Source organism: Pongo abelii, chromosome 6 (genome assembly GCF_028885655.2).
Source record: "Pongo abelii isolate AG06213 chromosome 6, NHGRI_mPonAbe1-v2.0_pri, whole genome shotgun sequence".
In the NCBI taxonomy this organism is placed as follows: Eukaryota; Metazoa; Chordata; class Mammalia; order Primates; family Hominidae; genus Pongo; species Pongo abelii.
In genome coordinates this window covers 40,354,515-40,369,370 of record NC_071991.2, presented here as the reverse complement: position 1 = coordinate 40,369,370, position 14,856 = coordinate 40,354,515, and the positions used below count along the sequence as shown (strand labels likewise).

At 49.3% G+C, this 14,856-nt stretch overlaps 1 protein-coding gene across 9 annotated transcripts in view; it reads left to right on the top strand.

Annotated features, from left to right (window-relative positions):
- OGDH (oxoglutarate dehydrogenase) overlaps positions 1 to 14,856 on the top strand; it is a 481,925-nt gene that overhangs the window by 463,158 nt on the left and 3,911 nt on the right. For all 9 annotated transcript variants that reach the window (XM_054558872.1, XM_054558877.2, XM_054558874.2 and 6 more), the window contains 10 exon segments: positions 3,820 to 3,999; positions 4,419 to 4,571; positions 6,030 to 6,132; positions 6,434 to 6,562; positions 6,915 to 7,065; positions 7,363 to 7,490; positions 7,598 to 7,776; positions 8,189 to 8,260; positions 10,126 to 10,254; positions 11,518 to 11,590. In XM_054558872.1, coding sequence (XP_054414847.1) covers positions 3,820 to 3,999; positions 4,419 to 4,571; positions 6,030 to 6,132; positions 6,434 to 6,562; positions 6,915 to 7,065; positions 7,363 to 7,490; positions 7,598 to 7,776; positions 8,189 to 8,260; positions 10,126 to 10,254; positions 11,518 to 11,590 — 1,297 coding nt within the window.

The following is a 14,856-nucleotide window of genomic DNA, read 5'->3' as shown; positions in this document are numbered from 1 at the left end:
AGCCCTTACATCTATGATCTGTTTTGAGTTAATTTTTGTGCATGGTGCAAAGGAGTCCCACTTCATTCTTTTGCACTTGGATACTGTTTTCAAATATAAATGATTGAGTAGCAAAGCATCTAATGGACAGAGTTAGCTCCAGTGGGTGGCTCCAATTACCAAGAAGCAGATTTTAGTTGAATGAAAGGAAGAACTCCTCACAGTGAGACCTGTTCCAAAAGGGGAACCGGCTCCTCCAGAAGTTTTGGATTCCTCCTCATTGGAAGTATTGGCACAGCTAGTGAACGAGTTGTCAGGGTTGAAATAGATGGGAGGGGTGAGAAGGGCTAGGGGTGAGAGGAGAAACCATTTGGCCCTAGGGTTCCTTTGTCTCCCAGACCAGCTTTTCCTCTTAGCGAGATTTTCCTACTAAAACACTAACTCCCAAAAGTATACTAAGAGAGTACATTGGTGGTATAGTGGTAAGTATAGCTGCCTCAAATAATATACTAAGAAGTATTATTAATACACCCATGGTAGAAAAAAGTACAGAGTATATTTGGAGTATACCTCTGTCATATGTGTGTATGCACAGCCACTATATAGATAACCGTGCCGGTAGAGTGCACCTCCATCACACATGTGTGCACATCCACCCAAGTAGATACTCCTGCTGGTAGAGTGCACCTCCATCATGTGTGCTCCCATCCATATGTGCATGAAGGCACAGAAGCTCATAACAGTGGTGAACATTGGAGAGGGCAGCTGAGACCTCAACCTTGCAAAATGGGTTTCTTTCTGTGAGGTTCTAGCAGTAAGGTATGTTATGATCACTGACTTTCTGCTGCAGGCCTTTCTTTACATGCTGAAGCCCCAGATGGGCGATGCTGGCTTCAATACCAGCTGAGATTGTTCAGGGCTCTCTTATGTGTCAGGCTCTGGTACATCATTTTTTTTTTAATATTCTCATCAGTGTCTGACTATGTCTGATCATTTCTTTAGTCAGTGTGAGAAGGGAGATTATTTAAAAGCCATTAAACATAAATATAGAGTTAGATTTTGCTAATATTTTCTTTATCTCTTTACTGCTTTGACTCATTGCTCATGAGGTAGTGTGGCATCAGGAAGATCTGTAGGAGAGGAAGTAACTTCTTAGCTGAGTCTCTTATTTCTTTTAGAACATACTTAGAAATTCCCCTTCCAGAAATTTCACCTAAGGAAGCCATCTGATGGTAAATATTTTTTCATAAGACTCTTTGTCTGCCAGATGCAATGGCTCAAACCTGCTCCCAATACTTTGGGAGGCCAAGGCAAGAGGATTGCTTGAGCTCAGGAGTTCAAGACCAGCCTGGGCAACAAAGTGAGACCCTGTCTCTACACAAAACAAAATAAAACAAAAATTAGCCAGGTGTAGTGGTACATATCTGTAGTCCCAGCTACTGAGGAGGCTGAGGCAGGAGGATTGCTTGAGCCCAGGATCAAGGCTGCAGTGAGCCGTGATCACACCACTACATTCCAGCCTGGGCAACAGAGTGAGACCTTGTCTCAAAAAAAAAAAAAAGTTTTTGTCAAAACCATATTTGCGCTATCACAAAGTTAGGAAACAAACCTATGTCCAACAGCAGAAGCGTCTTTGCATAAAATTTGGCAAAGCCATAGGAAGGGATATTAAACAACCACTAAAAAGTTTAATATCCTGGGGAATGGCTGGTCATGGTGGCTCATGCCTGTAATCCCAGCACTTTGGGAGGCTGAGGCAGGGGATCATGAGGTCAGGAGATTGAGACCATCCTGGCTAACACCATGAAACCCCATCTCTACTAAAAAAAAATACAAAAAATTAGCCAGGCGTGGTGGCGGGCACCTGTAGTCCCAGCTACAGGCATGGAGGCTGAGGCAGGAGAATGGTGTGAACTCGGGAGGTGGAGCTTGCAGTGAGCGGAGGTGCGCCACTGCCCTCCAGCCTGGGAGTTAGAACGAGACTCTGTCTAAAAAAAAAAAAAAAAAAAAAAAAAAAAAAGTTTAATATCCTGGGGAAATGGTCACAGTATGGTAAATGGAAATTGCAGGATATTAATATGCTGCTAGTAGGAGTGTAAGTAGAACAGCTACTCAGGAGAGCATTTAGAAAAATTTAAAATGCTCATGCCTATGGCTCAGTTTTCCCTTTCTAGGATTAGATTGCAAAAAAACTCAGCGTTTGAGGGAGAAAATTTGTATAAGGATGTGTACAGCAACATTGTGTTTACCACAAATTGGAAACAAAAGAAATGTCCACCAACAGGAGAATGGATAAATACTCTGTGGGGTATACTGTGTCTGGTTAAGTTTCACTCGAAAGTAGAGACTAAAGGAAGTATAGCTACATGTTTCAACCTGGGTGTATCATAAAAGCAAATGTTAAAAGGCAAACTGCAAAGTTACCAACAAGCCTCAGAAGATACTATATGCTGTTTACGGACATATGAAATACAAATAGCAACTTGTGGCAGTGTCCTTCTCTGATTTAAGGGTAAGGAGACCTGCGGGCTTGAGCCTCTGTGACAGAAACATTTTGGTCCACTAACAAATATGGCGAAACTGTTGAGATTCGTTCATGTTAGGTGAAGGCGTTAAGGTTGAGCAGTGTGGTATTACCATGCTTTGTGTTTGAAATATATCATAAGATAAAAATTTAAATGCAGATCATAAAATTATGAATATATCATTAAATTTTGGTACATCTAACTGGTAGGGAATGTTATGAAGCCTTTAAATTTTCTTTTCTGGCTGGGTACTGTGGCTCACACCTGTAATCCCAGCATTTTGGGAGGCCGAGGCAGAAGGATCACTTGAGCCCCAAAGTTCAAGACCAGCCCAGGCAACATGGCAAGACCCCATCTCTACAAAAAAAATTTAAAAATTAGCTGGGCCTGGTGGTGCACACCTATAACACCAGCTACACAGAAGGCTGGCATGAGAGGTGAGCTATGATTGCACCACTGCACTCCAGTCTGGTTGACAGACCATGACTCTCTCTTTGAAAAAAAAAAAAAAAAAAAATTCTTGCTGGGCATGGTGGCTCACTCCTGTAATCCCAGCACTTTGGGACGCTGAAGCGGGTGGATCACAAGGTCAGGAGTTCGAGACCAGCCTGACCAACATGGTGAAACCCCGTCTCTACTAAAAATACAAAAATTAGCCAGGCATGGTGGCGTGTGCCTGTATTCCCAGCTACTGGGGAGGCTGAGGCAGGAGAATCGCTTGAACCCGGGAGGTGGAAGTTGCAGTGAGCTGAGATCACGCCATTGCACTCTGCTTGGGCAACAGAGTGAGACTTCGTCTCAAAAAAAAAAAATTCTTAGGCTGGGCACAGTGCCTCACTCTTATAATAACACTTTGGGAAGCCGAGACAGGAGGATTACTTAGGCCCAGGAGTTTGAGGCCAGCCTGGGCAACATGGTGAGACCCTATCTCTACAAAAAATAAAAAGAATTAATCAAAATAATAGAAATAATAAGATCCCAAATTTAAGTATTTATTTACATATATATGCATACAAAGAAAATAATCTGGAAAGGAAAACATCAGAATATTTACCCCATAGCCTGTGGAATTATAGGTAACTTAATTTAATTTTTTATACTATGTCTTTTAAATTCTCTATGTTAAATATATATGGATTTTGTTATCAGAATAGGAAAAAACAAAGGAAAAGAAGAAGTGTAAACAGCCATTTTGGGGCACGTACTCAGAGTAGCCAGGTGGCAAGTGCACGCCATGCCCGGCCTCAGCCCCGCCCTCTGGTCCCTGTGCCGGCTATGCCAGGTGCCGTCTTGCTAGGCTACATGTTCCTTGCAGATCGGCTTCACCACCGACCCTCGGATGGCCCGCTCCTCCCCCTACCCCACTGATGTGGCCCGAGTGGTGAATGCCCCCATTTTCCACGTGAACTCAGATGACCCCGAGGCTGTCATGTACGTGTGCAAAGTGGCGGCTGAGTGGAGGAGCACCTTCCACAAGGACGTGGTCGTCGATTTGGTGAGTGACTCTGGGGACAGCACGTCCTGGGCGGAGCATCTGACCCACCCCTCTTGCCCTCAGCACCACTGTGTCCCAAGGAGAGGAGCTTGTCTAGATGAGTCACCTCAGAGCTCTCTACTGCCAGGCCTCCTGCTGGTTCCTTTGAGCTCCAAATAGTTCAGGTCTGTAAGCACCAAGGAATGCTTCCCATGCAGGAGCTGTGGTGGTGAGGAGGGCCACTCCTCATTGATAGAGCAGCTCTACTGTGTGAAGGAGAGATACACAGAATCCTAATTCTAGAGAAGGTAAACTCCAGGGCAGGCATGAGGAATGAAGAACGTGGCCATCACCTAGGAGAGATGGGGCAGGTGCCTGAACAGCACTTCTTCCCAAGGGGCCAGCCCTTGTCTCTGACATCCTCTCACTGCTCTGAGCAGGTGTGTTACCGGCGCAACGGCCACAATGAGATGGATGAGCCCATGTTCACGCAGCCGCTCATGTACAAGCAGATCCGCAAGCAGAAGCCTGTGTTACAGAAGTACGCCGAGCTGCTGGTGTCGCAGGGTGTGGTCAACCAGCCTGAGTATGAGGTATGTCCCTGCAGCTCTATCCCAGTGTGCCTTTCCAGGGCCAGGGATGACTAGAAAAGGTGGGCCACAGAGCCAGTTCTCACTTTTGCCATTTATGAGGATACACGTGAGAAGATGTGAAATATTTACAACTACAGCATTTCAATGCATAACTTTTTGGAGAATCTGGGCCACTGAGATGCTTTGTAAAGGAAGTGGGCCTTAAACAGTGTTTTGGGGAAGGGAAGGGGATGTTTTCAGGTTGAGGTAGTAGCGGCCCAGTAGGTTTTCTCAGATTTCACAAATTGTGCATGGTTGAGAGGTAGGTGGTGGATCCAGCTTGGTAAGGAGCCTGTTGTAATCTGGATAGTAAGTGCTGGTTGGTTGTGAGTGGGAAGGCAAGCAGCTGCCCTAGAGAGAGAGAGAGTGGGTGTCAGGAGCTATATCTGAGCATGGGAACAGGACAGATCCCAGATCAGAACAACCTGATAGCCTGCAGCCTATGCTGGAGACAGAGCTTTGTGCTGGGAACCATGAGAACTGAACCAGTTTTTTTTTTTTTTTTGAGACGGAGTCTAGCTCTGTCACCCAGGCTGGAGTGCCGTGGCGTGATCTCAGCTCACTGCAACCTCCACCTCCTTAGTTCAAGCAGTTTTCATGTCTCAGCGTCCCAAGTACCTGGGATTACAGGTGTGAGCCACCACGCCTAGCTAATTTTTGTATTTTTAGTAGAAACAGGGTTTCCCCATGTTGGCCAGGCTCGTCTCGAACTCCTGACCTCAAGTGATCTGCCTGTCTTGGCCTCCCAAAGTACTGGGATTATAGGCATGAGCCACTGCGCCTGGCCTGGACCAGTTCTTAAGAAAAAATGTGGTGGGCTGGGCATGGTGGCTCACACCTGTAATTGCAGCACTTTGGGAGACTGAGGCAGGTGGATCATGAGGTCAAGAGATCGAGACCATCCTGGCCAACATGGGGAAACCCCGTCTTTACTAAAAATACAAAAATTTGCTGGGCGTGGTGGCACACACTTGTAGTCCCAGCTACTCGGGTGGCTGAGGCAGGAGAATTCGCTTGAACCCGGGAGGCGGAAGTTGCAGTGAGGCAAGATCACGCCATTGCACTCCAGCCTGGTGACAGAGCAAGACTCCGTCTCAAAAAAAAAAAAAAAAAGTGGTGAAGGGTTAGGGGTTCAAACTCCGAGCAGAATCTCTACCCAGCAAATGTGAGGAAGAAACTTTTGGGAGTGAAAAGAATAAAATCTTAGAAAGGTGTTATGCCTGTTGAGAAGGAGCAGGCCCAGAGGCTGAGATGTTTCGCGTCCACGAAGTGTGAGAGTATGGGTGGGCGTGCATGGGAGTTGTGCCGGGGGTATGGTTGGGCTTGCGTGGTGGCCATCAGAAAGTGTGGGGATACAGGTGGGCGTGTGCAGTAGTCATGCCCTGTGCCAGTCACACTGTGTTGTGCCCAACCCTCCAGGAGGAAATTTCCAAGTATGATAAGATCTGTGAGGAAGCTTTTGCCAGATCTAAAGATGAGAAGATCTTGCACATTAAGCACTGGCTGGACTCTCCCTGGCCTGGTGAGTGAAGAAACAGTGCCACAAATAAGCTCCTTTGAGGATCTGATGTAACGAGGCATCCTCTTCCCAGAAAAAATTCATGCTTTGCACTTTGTACTCACAGTGCACAGTTGTGTGCACCATTTCAGCAAAGCCCCCTGCAGACCCTGGACCCAGACCCCTGCATTAATGTTTTCTGGGGAACACAGTGTGAGCTACATCGTCTCTCACCCTGCTTCTCCCCAAAATCACGTGTCTGCCATGGTGTGGTCCCTGGAAAAGTAGAGCAGATGTCATGCCTCAGTTGTTCTTCCTCTCCTAGGCTTCTTCACCCTGGACGGGCAGCCCAGGAGCATGTCCTGCCCCTCCACGGGTCTGACGGAGGATATTCTGACACACATCGGGAATGTGGCTAGTTCTGTGCCTGTGGAAAACTTTACTATTCATGGAGGTAACACACTCTGTGCTGACCTGTGGAAATGTTGGGGCCCAGGCCAGGGGTGACGACTGTCTAGGACTGTGACCTTGGCCCCCATCAGGTGTCCTACAGAGACTCCCTTCCTGCCCTGCTCAAGGCCTCTGGGGTGGTTGGATGGAGCCACCTCTCCCACTCCCTGCCCTTAGCACGATCCTGCACTTCCTCAGTGGTAAAGGAGAGACTGAGGTCACAGCTTTTCCAGCAAGTCAGAAAACCAGAAGCTATGAGTAAAGAAGGCTCCGCTCTTGCCATGGGCACGCTGAGAAGCAAGGCAGGCATGTGCAGGCAGGGCCTGCAGCAGCTGGTGAGAGCTGTGTCTCTGCAGGGTTGAGCCGGATCTTGAAGACTCGTGGGGAAATGGTGAAGAACCGGACTGTGGACTGGGCTCTAGCGGAGTACATGGCGTTTGGCTCGCTCCTGAAGGAGGGCATCCACATCCGGCTGAGCGGCCAGGACGTGGAGCGGGGCACATTCAGGTAACGTTCTGGGCAGTTTCGTTTGCCCTCCAAAGAGTAGAAGATGGAAAGGGAGGGGTTCTGATGTTTCTTTTCCAGAAGACGGTTACTGAGTCCCATTGCTCTCAGGCTGAAAACCTCTGTCCCTCATTTGCTGTGGGTGCTTCTGTTAAGACCTGGGTGGGGCCGACCCTGCAGCTGCCTGGCCAGAAGTCCAGGTCACAGAGCATGGCATCTGCTGTTGCTTCGTGTGGGTCCCCAGCATATTTGCTTGTCAAGTCAGAGCTCCTAATTATTACCTCTGTTGTCCTGCCTCAGCCACCGCCACCATGTGCTCCACGACCAGAATGTGGACAAGAGAACCTGCATCCCCATGAACCATCTCTGGCCCAATCAGGCCCCCTATACTGTGTGCAACAGCTCACTGTCTGAGTACGGCGTGCTGGGTGAGTGCCTGGAGCCACGCCACCAGGGCCTCTCACCCACCCACCCCCGCTGGGCCTACTGGCTGGTGTCCTGGACATGGTTTTCTCCTTCCTTTGTTCGCTTGTAGGCTTTGAGCTGGGCTTCGCCATGGCCAGTCCTAATGCCCTGGTCCTCTGGGAAGCCCAATTTGGTGACTTCCACAACACGGCCCAGTGTATCATCGACCAGTTCATCTGCCCGGGACAAGCCAAGTGGGTGCGGCAGAATGGCATCGTGTTGCTGCTGCCCCATGGCATGGAGGGCATGGTGAGCCTCTGGCCCTTCCCTGCCAGACCTAGGACTTGGGAAGGGCCTGTGTAGGACCCTGACCCCAAAGACTGGCACGAGAGCCAGCGGCTCACACCAGCCTACTAAGGGCTCTGCTGGTGCTTCCCGTCCATCTCAGATGGGATGTCACTTCAGAAAGCCAGAGTAGCCCATCTGGATGTGGCTAGCGTTTCCTGTCCCTGCTGGTGCAGACTCCCTAGATGCATAGGCGTCCAAGTGTGGAAATGATGAGCCAAGTGCTTTGTTGGTGGGAAGGGGAAGGAACTGAACCCTGCCATCAAGAAAAAAGATAACCAGAAATGAGCTAGTTGGTTAAGGAGGAGGAACAGCAGATGCGGCAAATGTCAGTACACAAGAGCTCCTAAACTGTAACTTGCATGTCTGGTTCCAGGGTCCAGAACATTCCTCCGCCCGCCCAGAGCGGTTCTTGCAGATGTGCAATGATGACCCAGATGTCCTGCCAGTGAGTAATACAGGCCCTGTCAGCCCAGCCATTCTCGGGGTGTCTGGTGGGAAACCTGGGGAAGAACAATCTGTCTGGTCATCCTGAAGTGGCAGACCGTGCCTCTGTCCCTTTCTCCATCCTGGGGAGCTCACGTGAGTGGACAGGTGTGTCCCCATGCCTCTGGGCGCCCTGGGATGAGAGACTTCCTCAGAGCACAGAGGAAGGTGCAGGGATTGCCTCCATTGGCTTCCTGCTGTTGCTGCAAGCACAGAAACACCATGTGAGCTCCTCAGCAAGGGCTCCTGCGGGATGCTTCCAGACCCTGATTCAGGTCTGGAAGCACTGAGGAGGAGAGAACTTTGGGGTGATTCCAGTGAAACTTTAAGAACTCAAAGAACCAGCCTGGGCAACATGGTGAGACCCCGTCTCTACAAAAATTTTAAAAATTAGCTGGGCGTGATGATGCACGCCTGCAGTCCCAGCTACTTGGGAGGCTGAGGTGGGAGGATTGCTTGAGCTTGGGAGGTCAAGGCTGCAATGAGCCAAGATCGTGCCACTGCACTCCAACCTGGGTGACAGAGCAATACCCTGTCTTAAAAAAAAAAAAGAACTGTGCCGGGTGTGGTGGCTCAAGCCTGAAATCCCAGCACTTTGGGAGGCCCAGGCAGGCGGATCATGAGGTCAGGAGTTTGATACCAGCCTGGCCAATATGGTGAAACCCTGTCTTTACTAAAAGTACAAAAATTAGCTGGGCATGGTGGCACCCACCTGTAATCCCAGCTACTCTGAGGCTGAGGCAGGAGAATTGCTTGAACCCAGGAAGCAGAAGTTGCAGTGAGCCAAGATCGTGCCGCTGCACTCCAGCCTGGGCAGCTCCGTCTCACAAAAAAAGAACTGGCCAGGCACAGTGGCTCACACCTGTAAGCTCAACACTTTGGGAGGCCCAGACAGGTGGATCACGAGGCCAGGAGTTCCAGACCACCCTGGCCAATATAGTGAAACCCCATCTCTACTAAAAATACAAAAATTATTCAGGCGTGGTGGTGGGCACCTGTAGTCCCAACTACTCAGGAGGCTGAGGCAGAGAATCGCTTGAACCCGGGAGGTGGAGGTTGCAATGAGCCAAGATTGTGCCACTGCACTCCAGCCTAGGCGACAGAGGGAGACTCCATCTCAAAAAAAAAAAAAAAAACTCAAAGAAAATGATTAGGAGTCAGTGTCTAAGGAAAATTGGTTTTAGGTAGAACTTGTGTCTCTTAAAGTGGTATCTGTTTCATGCTGGGCAATAGCTTTCAGAGAAATAGTACGGATTGAGTGGGACTGAGGCCCTCCTCCAGGGTATGAGGCTGGCCGAAGGAGCTTGCTGGACTCACTTGTTAGTGTCAGCTTGTGTCTCCTGGTGAGTCAGTGTGTTAGGCCATTCTTGTATTGCTATAAAGAAAAACCTGAGACTGGGTAATTTATAAATAAAAGTTTAATTGGCTCACAGTTCTGTAGGCTGTACAGGAAGCATGATGCTGGCATCTGTTCAGCTTTTGGGGAGGCCTCAGGAAGCTTACAATCATGACAGAAGATGAAGTGGGAGAGCAGGCATGTCACATGGCCAGAGCAGGAGTACGAGAGTGGGGGAGAGGTGCCACACACTTTCAACAACCAGATCTCGTGTGAACTCAGAGTGAGAGCTCACTCATCACCAAGGGGATGGCCCAAGCTCTAATCCTAACACCTCCCACCAGGCCCCACCTCCAGCAGTGGGAGATTACAATTCAACATGAGATTTGGGCAGGGACAAATATCCAAACTAGATCACCTGAGGGCCCCCAGATGCCCCAGAAGACTCAGTGCTGCGTCCTGGCCTCTGGCCATTTCCTTCCTTGCTGCAGGACCTTAAAGAAGCCAACTTCGACATCAATCAGCTGTATGACTGCAATTGGGTTGTTGTCAACTGCTCCACTCCTGGCAACTTCTTCCACGTGCTACGACGCCAGATCCTGCTGCCCTTCCGGAAGCCGGTGAGTGGCAGGGCCTCCCTTGCTCAAACGAGGCCTGGCCCTGCCCTGTTGGTGCAGGGAAGGGCTCTTCAGAGAGCCTCTTGCTTGGGGTTAGCTAGGTGGGCACCTGCAGGGGTAGTGTGAACAGGACATGGTGTCAGGGAGCCTGGCCCCTCCTCCTCACTGCTGCCATGAGGGAACTGCGTGTTCTGTGTGTCCTCTTCGCCGACTGGGCCCCTGCATACTGCTGAGCATCACATGCGGAGCAATCACATAGGCTGCAGGCCCCAGCCCGGTGGGGAGGACGGATGTTTGAACAGGTGGTCATAGGGGGTGCGCTGAGCTCTGGAAGAGAGGTGAGCCCTGGCAGAGGCCAAGGGAGTGCAGGGTCCCCTGGGAGCGGCTCCTGAGCTGGGTGTTGAAGGGTGAGTAGAAGTTGAGTGGAGGGATACATTGGAGAAGTGATTCATAAGAAGGAAGGAGGCCGGGCGAGGTGGCTCATGCCTGTAATCCCAGCACTTTGTGAGGCCAAGGCAGGTGGATCATGAGGTCAGGAGATCGAGACCATCCTGGCTAGCACAGTGAAACCCCGTCTCTACTAAAAAAAATACAAAAAATGTAGCCGGGCATGACAGCGGGCACTTGCAGTCCCAGCTACTCAGGAGGCTGAGGCAGGAGAATGGCGTGAACCCGGGAGGCGGAGCTGGCAGTGAGCCGAGATCGCACCACTGCACTCCAGCCTGGGCAACAGAGCGAGACTCCATCTCAAAAAAAAAAAAAGGAAGGAGTGTGGGGGACAGCGAGGGAGTGCCCTGCTGCCCTGGGATGCTACAGGGGTGGGAGTATGGGGCGGAGGCTTGCAGCTCGGAGTGTCCCCAGCAGTCCAAGGGCCCACAGGGCAGGACAGCTCTGGTGCTTCTTGGTGCTGGGCCATGTCACAGCCTTACATGGGCTTTGGGTGCATTTGCTCTGTGACTGCCAAGGAGAGGGTCAGAGCTCTTTCCTAGGTACAGAGAAGCAGGGAGGGGAGTATTGGGAGTCCGAGCAGGCTGGGATGGGCCCTGCCAGGAGTGGATACCCAGCTAGGGGAGGTGAACAGCAGGGAAATTGTTCATCTTTCCTTTTCCCTCCTTCTCTGCCTCTTCTGACCTGAGGCTCCTGTTGAGTGGGAGGGCAGGTGTGTTTCATGGCCTGAAGGTCAAGGCTTGGGTAGCCTTGCTTTTGACCTTCTTTCTGGAATCTTCAGAATCTGATCCTTCACGAGCCTATTGTTCTGTATTTCAGTTAATTATCTTCACCCCCAAATCCCTGTTGCGCCACCCCGAGGCCAGATCCAGCTTTGATGAGATGCTTCCAGGTGGGTGTGAGGGAGATGGGCATTTCCTTGGGGGAAGCTATGTTTGGGGCTTCTTTGCTGCTGCTCTTTTACAGCTCGTGGGGCTGACATTTGTGATTCTCACTGGCTCTTGCCGGATTTTTGGTTGTAAAGACCCGTGATACATGGCTGGGCACAGTGGCTCACGCCTGTAATCCTAGCACTTCGGGAGGCCGAGGCAGGCAGATCATCTGAGGTCAGGAGTTCGAGGGCAGATCACCTGAGGTTGGGAGTTCGAGACTAGCATGACCAACATGGAGAAACGCCATCTCCACTAAAAATACAAAATTAGCCGGGCGTAGTGCCACATGTCTGTAATCCCACCTACTCAGGAGGCTGAGGCAGGAGAATTGCTTGAACCCAGGAGGTGGACATTGCGGTGAGCTGCAATCATGCCATTCATTGCACTGCAGCCTGGGCAATAAGAGCAAAACTCCGACACAAAAAAAAAAAAAAAAAAAAAAGACCCATGATACCAGATGAGGAAGGTCACAGCTTACATTCAGGTTGGTCAAATGACATGTCTTAACATGCAGCCCAGGAGCTGTTGCCTCTCACCTGCAAATGCCCCCAAGGACTCCACTAGAGGCAATTAAGTATGTCCAAGATTGAGGGTTAGTGCTGCTGCCTGCGGCCTCCTTCAGCAAGTGAGTGGCAGCTCACCACTGGCTCGGAGGCCCAGCCCGAAAGCAAGCCCTTCAGGACAGAGAAAAAAACACTGGACGGCAGGTCCTGCCAAGTCACATGCCAGCTGCACTTGTGTGAAGGGAGACCCATAACATTGAGATTTCTATAGGGACAGTGGAGTGCAGGATGCTGACACAGCCTTTACCACCCACCAGGGGTCACCAGGCCAGGAAGCCTGCATCCCACCAGTCACCAAAGCCCCTTTAGTCTTCAATCAAGGCGAGCCCCTTGTTTTTTGGGGGTTTTTTTTCCCAATCTTTTTTTATTTTTTATTTTTATTTATTTATTTATTTTTCAGACGGAGTCTCGCTCTGTCGCTCAGGCTGGAGTGTGGTGGCACAATCTCGACTCACTGCAAGCTCCGCCTCCCGGGTTCACGCCACTCTCCCACCTCAGCCTCCCAAGTAGCTGGGACTACAGGCGCCCACCACCACGCCTGGCTAATTTTGTTTTTGTATTTTTAGTAGAGACGGGGTTTCACCGTGTTAGCCAGGATGGTCTCAATCTCCTGACCTCATGATCCACCCATCTTGGCCTCTCAAAGTGCTGGGATTACAAGTGTGAGCCACCATGCCCAGCCCCCAGTCTTTTTTTATTATGGTAAAATACACAACATAAAATTTACCATTTTGACCATTTTTAAGTATCCAGTTCAGTGTGTTACTGCCTCTATAAATTTGACTACTCTAAGGAACTCATAAGTGAAATCATATAGTCTTTGTCCCTTGGGACTGGCTTGTTTCATTTAGCATAATGTCTGCGAGGTCCATCCATGTTGTGTAGCATGTGTCAGAATTTCTTTTTTTTTTTAAGACTGAATAGCCAGGTGTGGTGGCTCATGCCTATAATCCCAGCACTTCGGGAGTTCGAGGCAGTTGGATCACTTGAGGTCACAAGTTTGAGACCAGCCTGGCCAACAGGGTGAAACCCCGTCTCTATTAAAAATACAAAAATTAGCAGGGTGTGGTGGTTCACGCCCCGCTCGCTACTCTGGAGGCTAAGGCAGGAGAATTGCTTGAACCCGGGAGGTGGAGGTTGCAGTGAGCCGAGATTGCACCACTGCACTACAGCCTGGGCAACAGAGTAGGACTCCATCTCAAAACAAAACAAAAAAAGACTGAATAGGCCGGGCCCAGTGGCTCACGCTTGTAATCTCAGCACTTTGGGAGGCTGAGGCAGGTCGATCACTTGAGGTCACGAATTTGAGACCAGCTTGACCAATATGATGAAACCCTGTCTCTGCGAAAAATACAAAAATTAGCTGGGCATGGTGGCGTGCACCCGTAATCCCAGCTACTCAGGATGCTGAGGCAGGAGAATTGCTTGAACCTGGGAGGCAGAGGTTGCAGTGAGCCAAGATTGCGCCACTGCATTCCAGCCTGGGTGACAGAGAGAGACTCCGTCTCAAAAAAGTAAATAAATAAATAGCCAGGAGTGGTGGCGCATGCCTGTAATCCCAGCTACTCGGGAGGCTGAGGCAGGAGAATCACTTGAACACGGGAGGCAGAGGTTGTGGTGAGCCGAGATCGCGCCATTGCACTCCAGCCTGGGCAATAAGAGCGAAACTCCGTCTCAAAAAAAAGATCAAATAATACTCCATTATATGTGTATGCCACATTTTGCTCATCCATTCATCTGTCAATGGACACTTGGGTTGCTTCCATGTTTCAGCTATTGTGATTAGAGGAGCTGCTATGAACATTGGTGTACAAATATTTCTTTGAGTCCCTGCTTTCAATTCTTTTGAATATGTACTCAGAAGTGGAATTGCTGGACCATATGGTAATTCTATTTTTAGTTTTTTGAGGAACTGCCAAACTTTCCACAGTGGCTGCATTTTACATCCCACCAACAGTATATGAGGATCCCATCTCTACATCCTCATCAGCACCTACTATTTTCTGGTTTTTTCATAGTAGCCATCTTAATGGGTGTGAGATGATATTTCATTGTGGCTTTGATTTATATTTCTGTAATGATTAAGTGATGTTGAGCATCTTTTCATATGCCTATTGGCCACTTGTGTATCTTCCTTGGAGAACTGTCTATTAAAATCCTTTTTTTTTTTAATTTAATTTTTTTTAAGAGACAGGATCTCACTATGTTGCCCAGGCTAGTCTTGAACTCCTGGGCTCAAGGAATCCTACTTTGGCCTCAAAGTATTGAGATTACAGACATGAGCCACGGCACCCAGCCTATTCAAATTATTTGCCCATTTTTGAATCTGGTTGCTTGTTTTTGAGTCTTAAGAGTTCTCTGTATATTCTAGATATTAATTCCTTATCAGAAATATAATTTGCAAATATTTTCTCCCGTTCTATGGGTTGTTCTTTTATTCTGTTGTTAGTATCCTTGGTTTTGGTTTTGGGTTTTTTTTTTGTTTTTTTTTTTCCGAGATGGAGTCTTACTCTGTTACCCAGGCTGGAGTGCATTGGTACAATCTCAGCTCACTGCAACCTCTGCCTCCCGGGTTCAAGTGATTCTCCTGCCTCAGCCTCCCAAGTAGCTGGGATTACAGGCGCACGCCACCATGCCTAGCTAATTTTTGTATTTTTAGTATA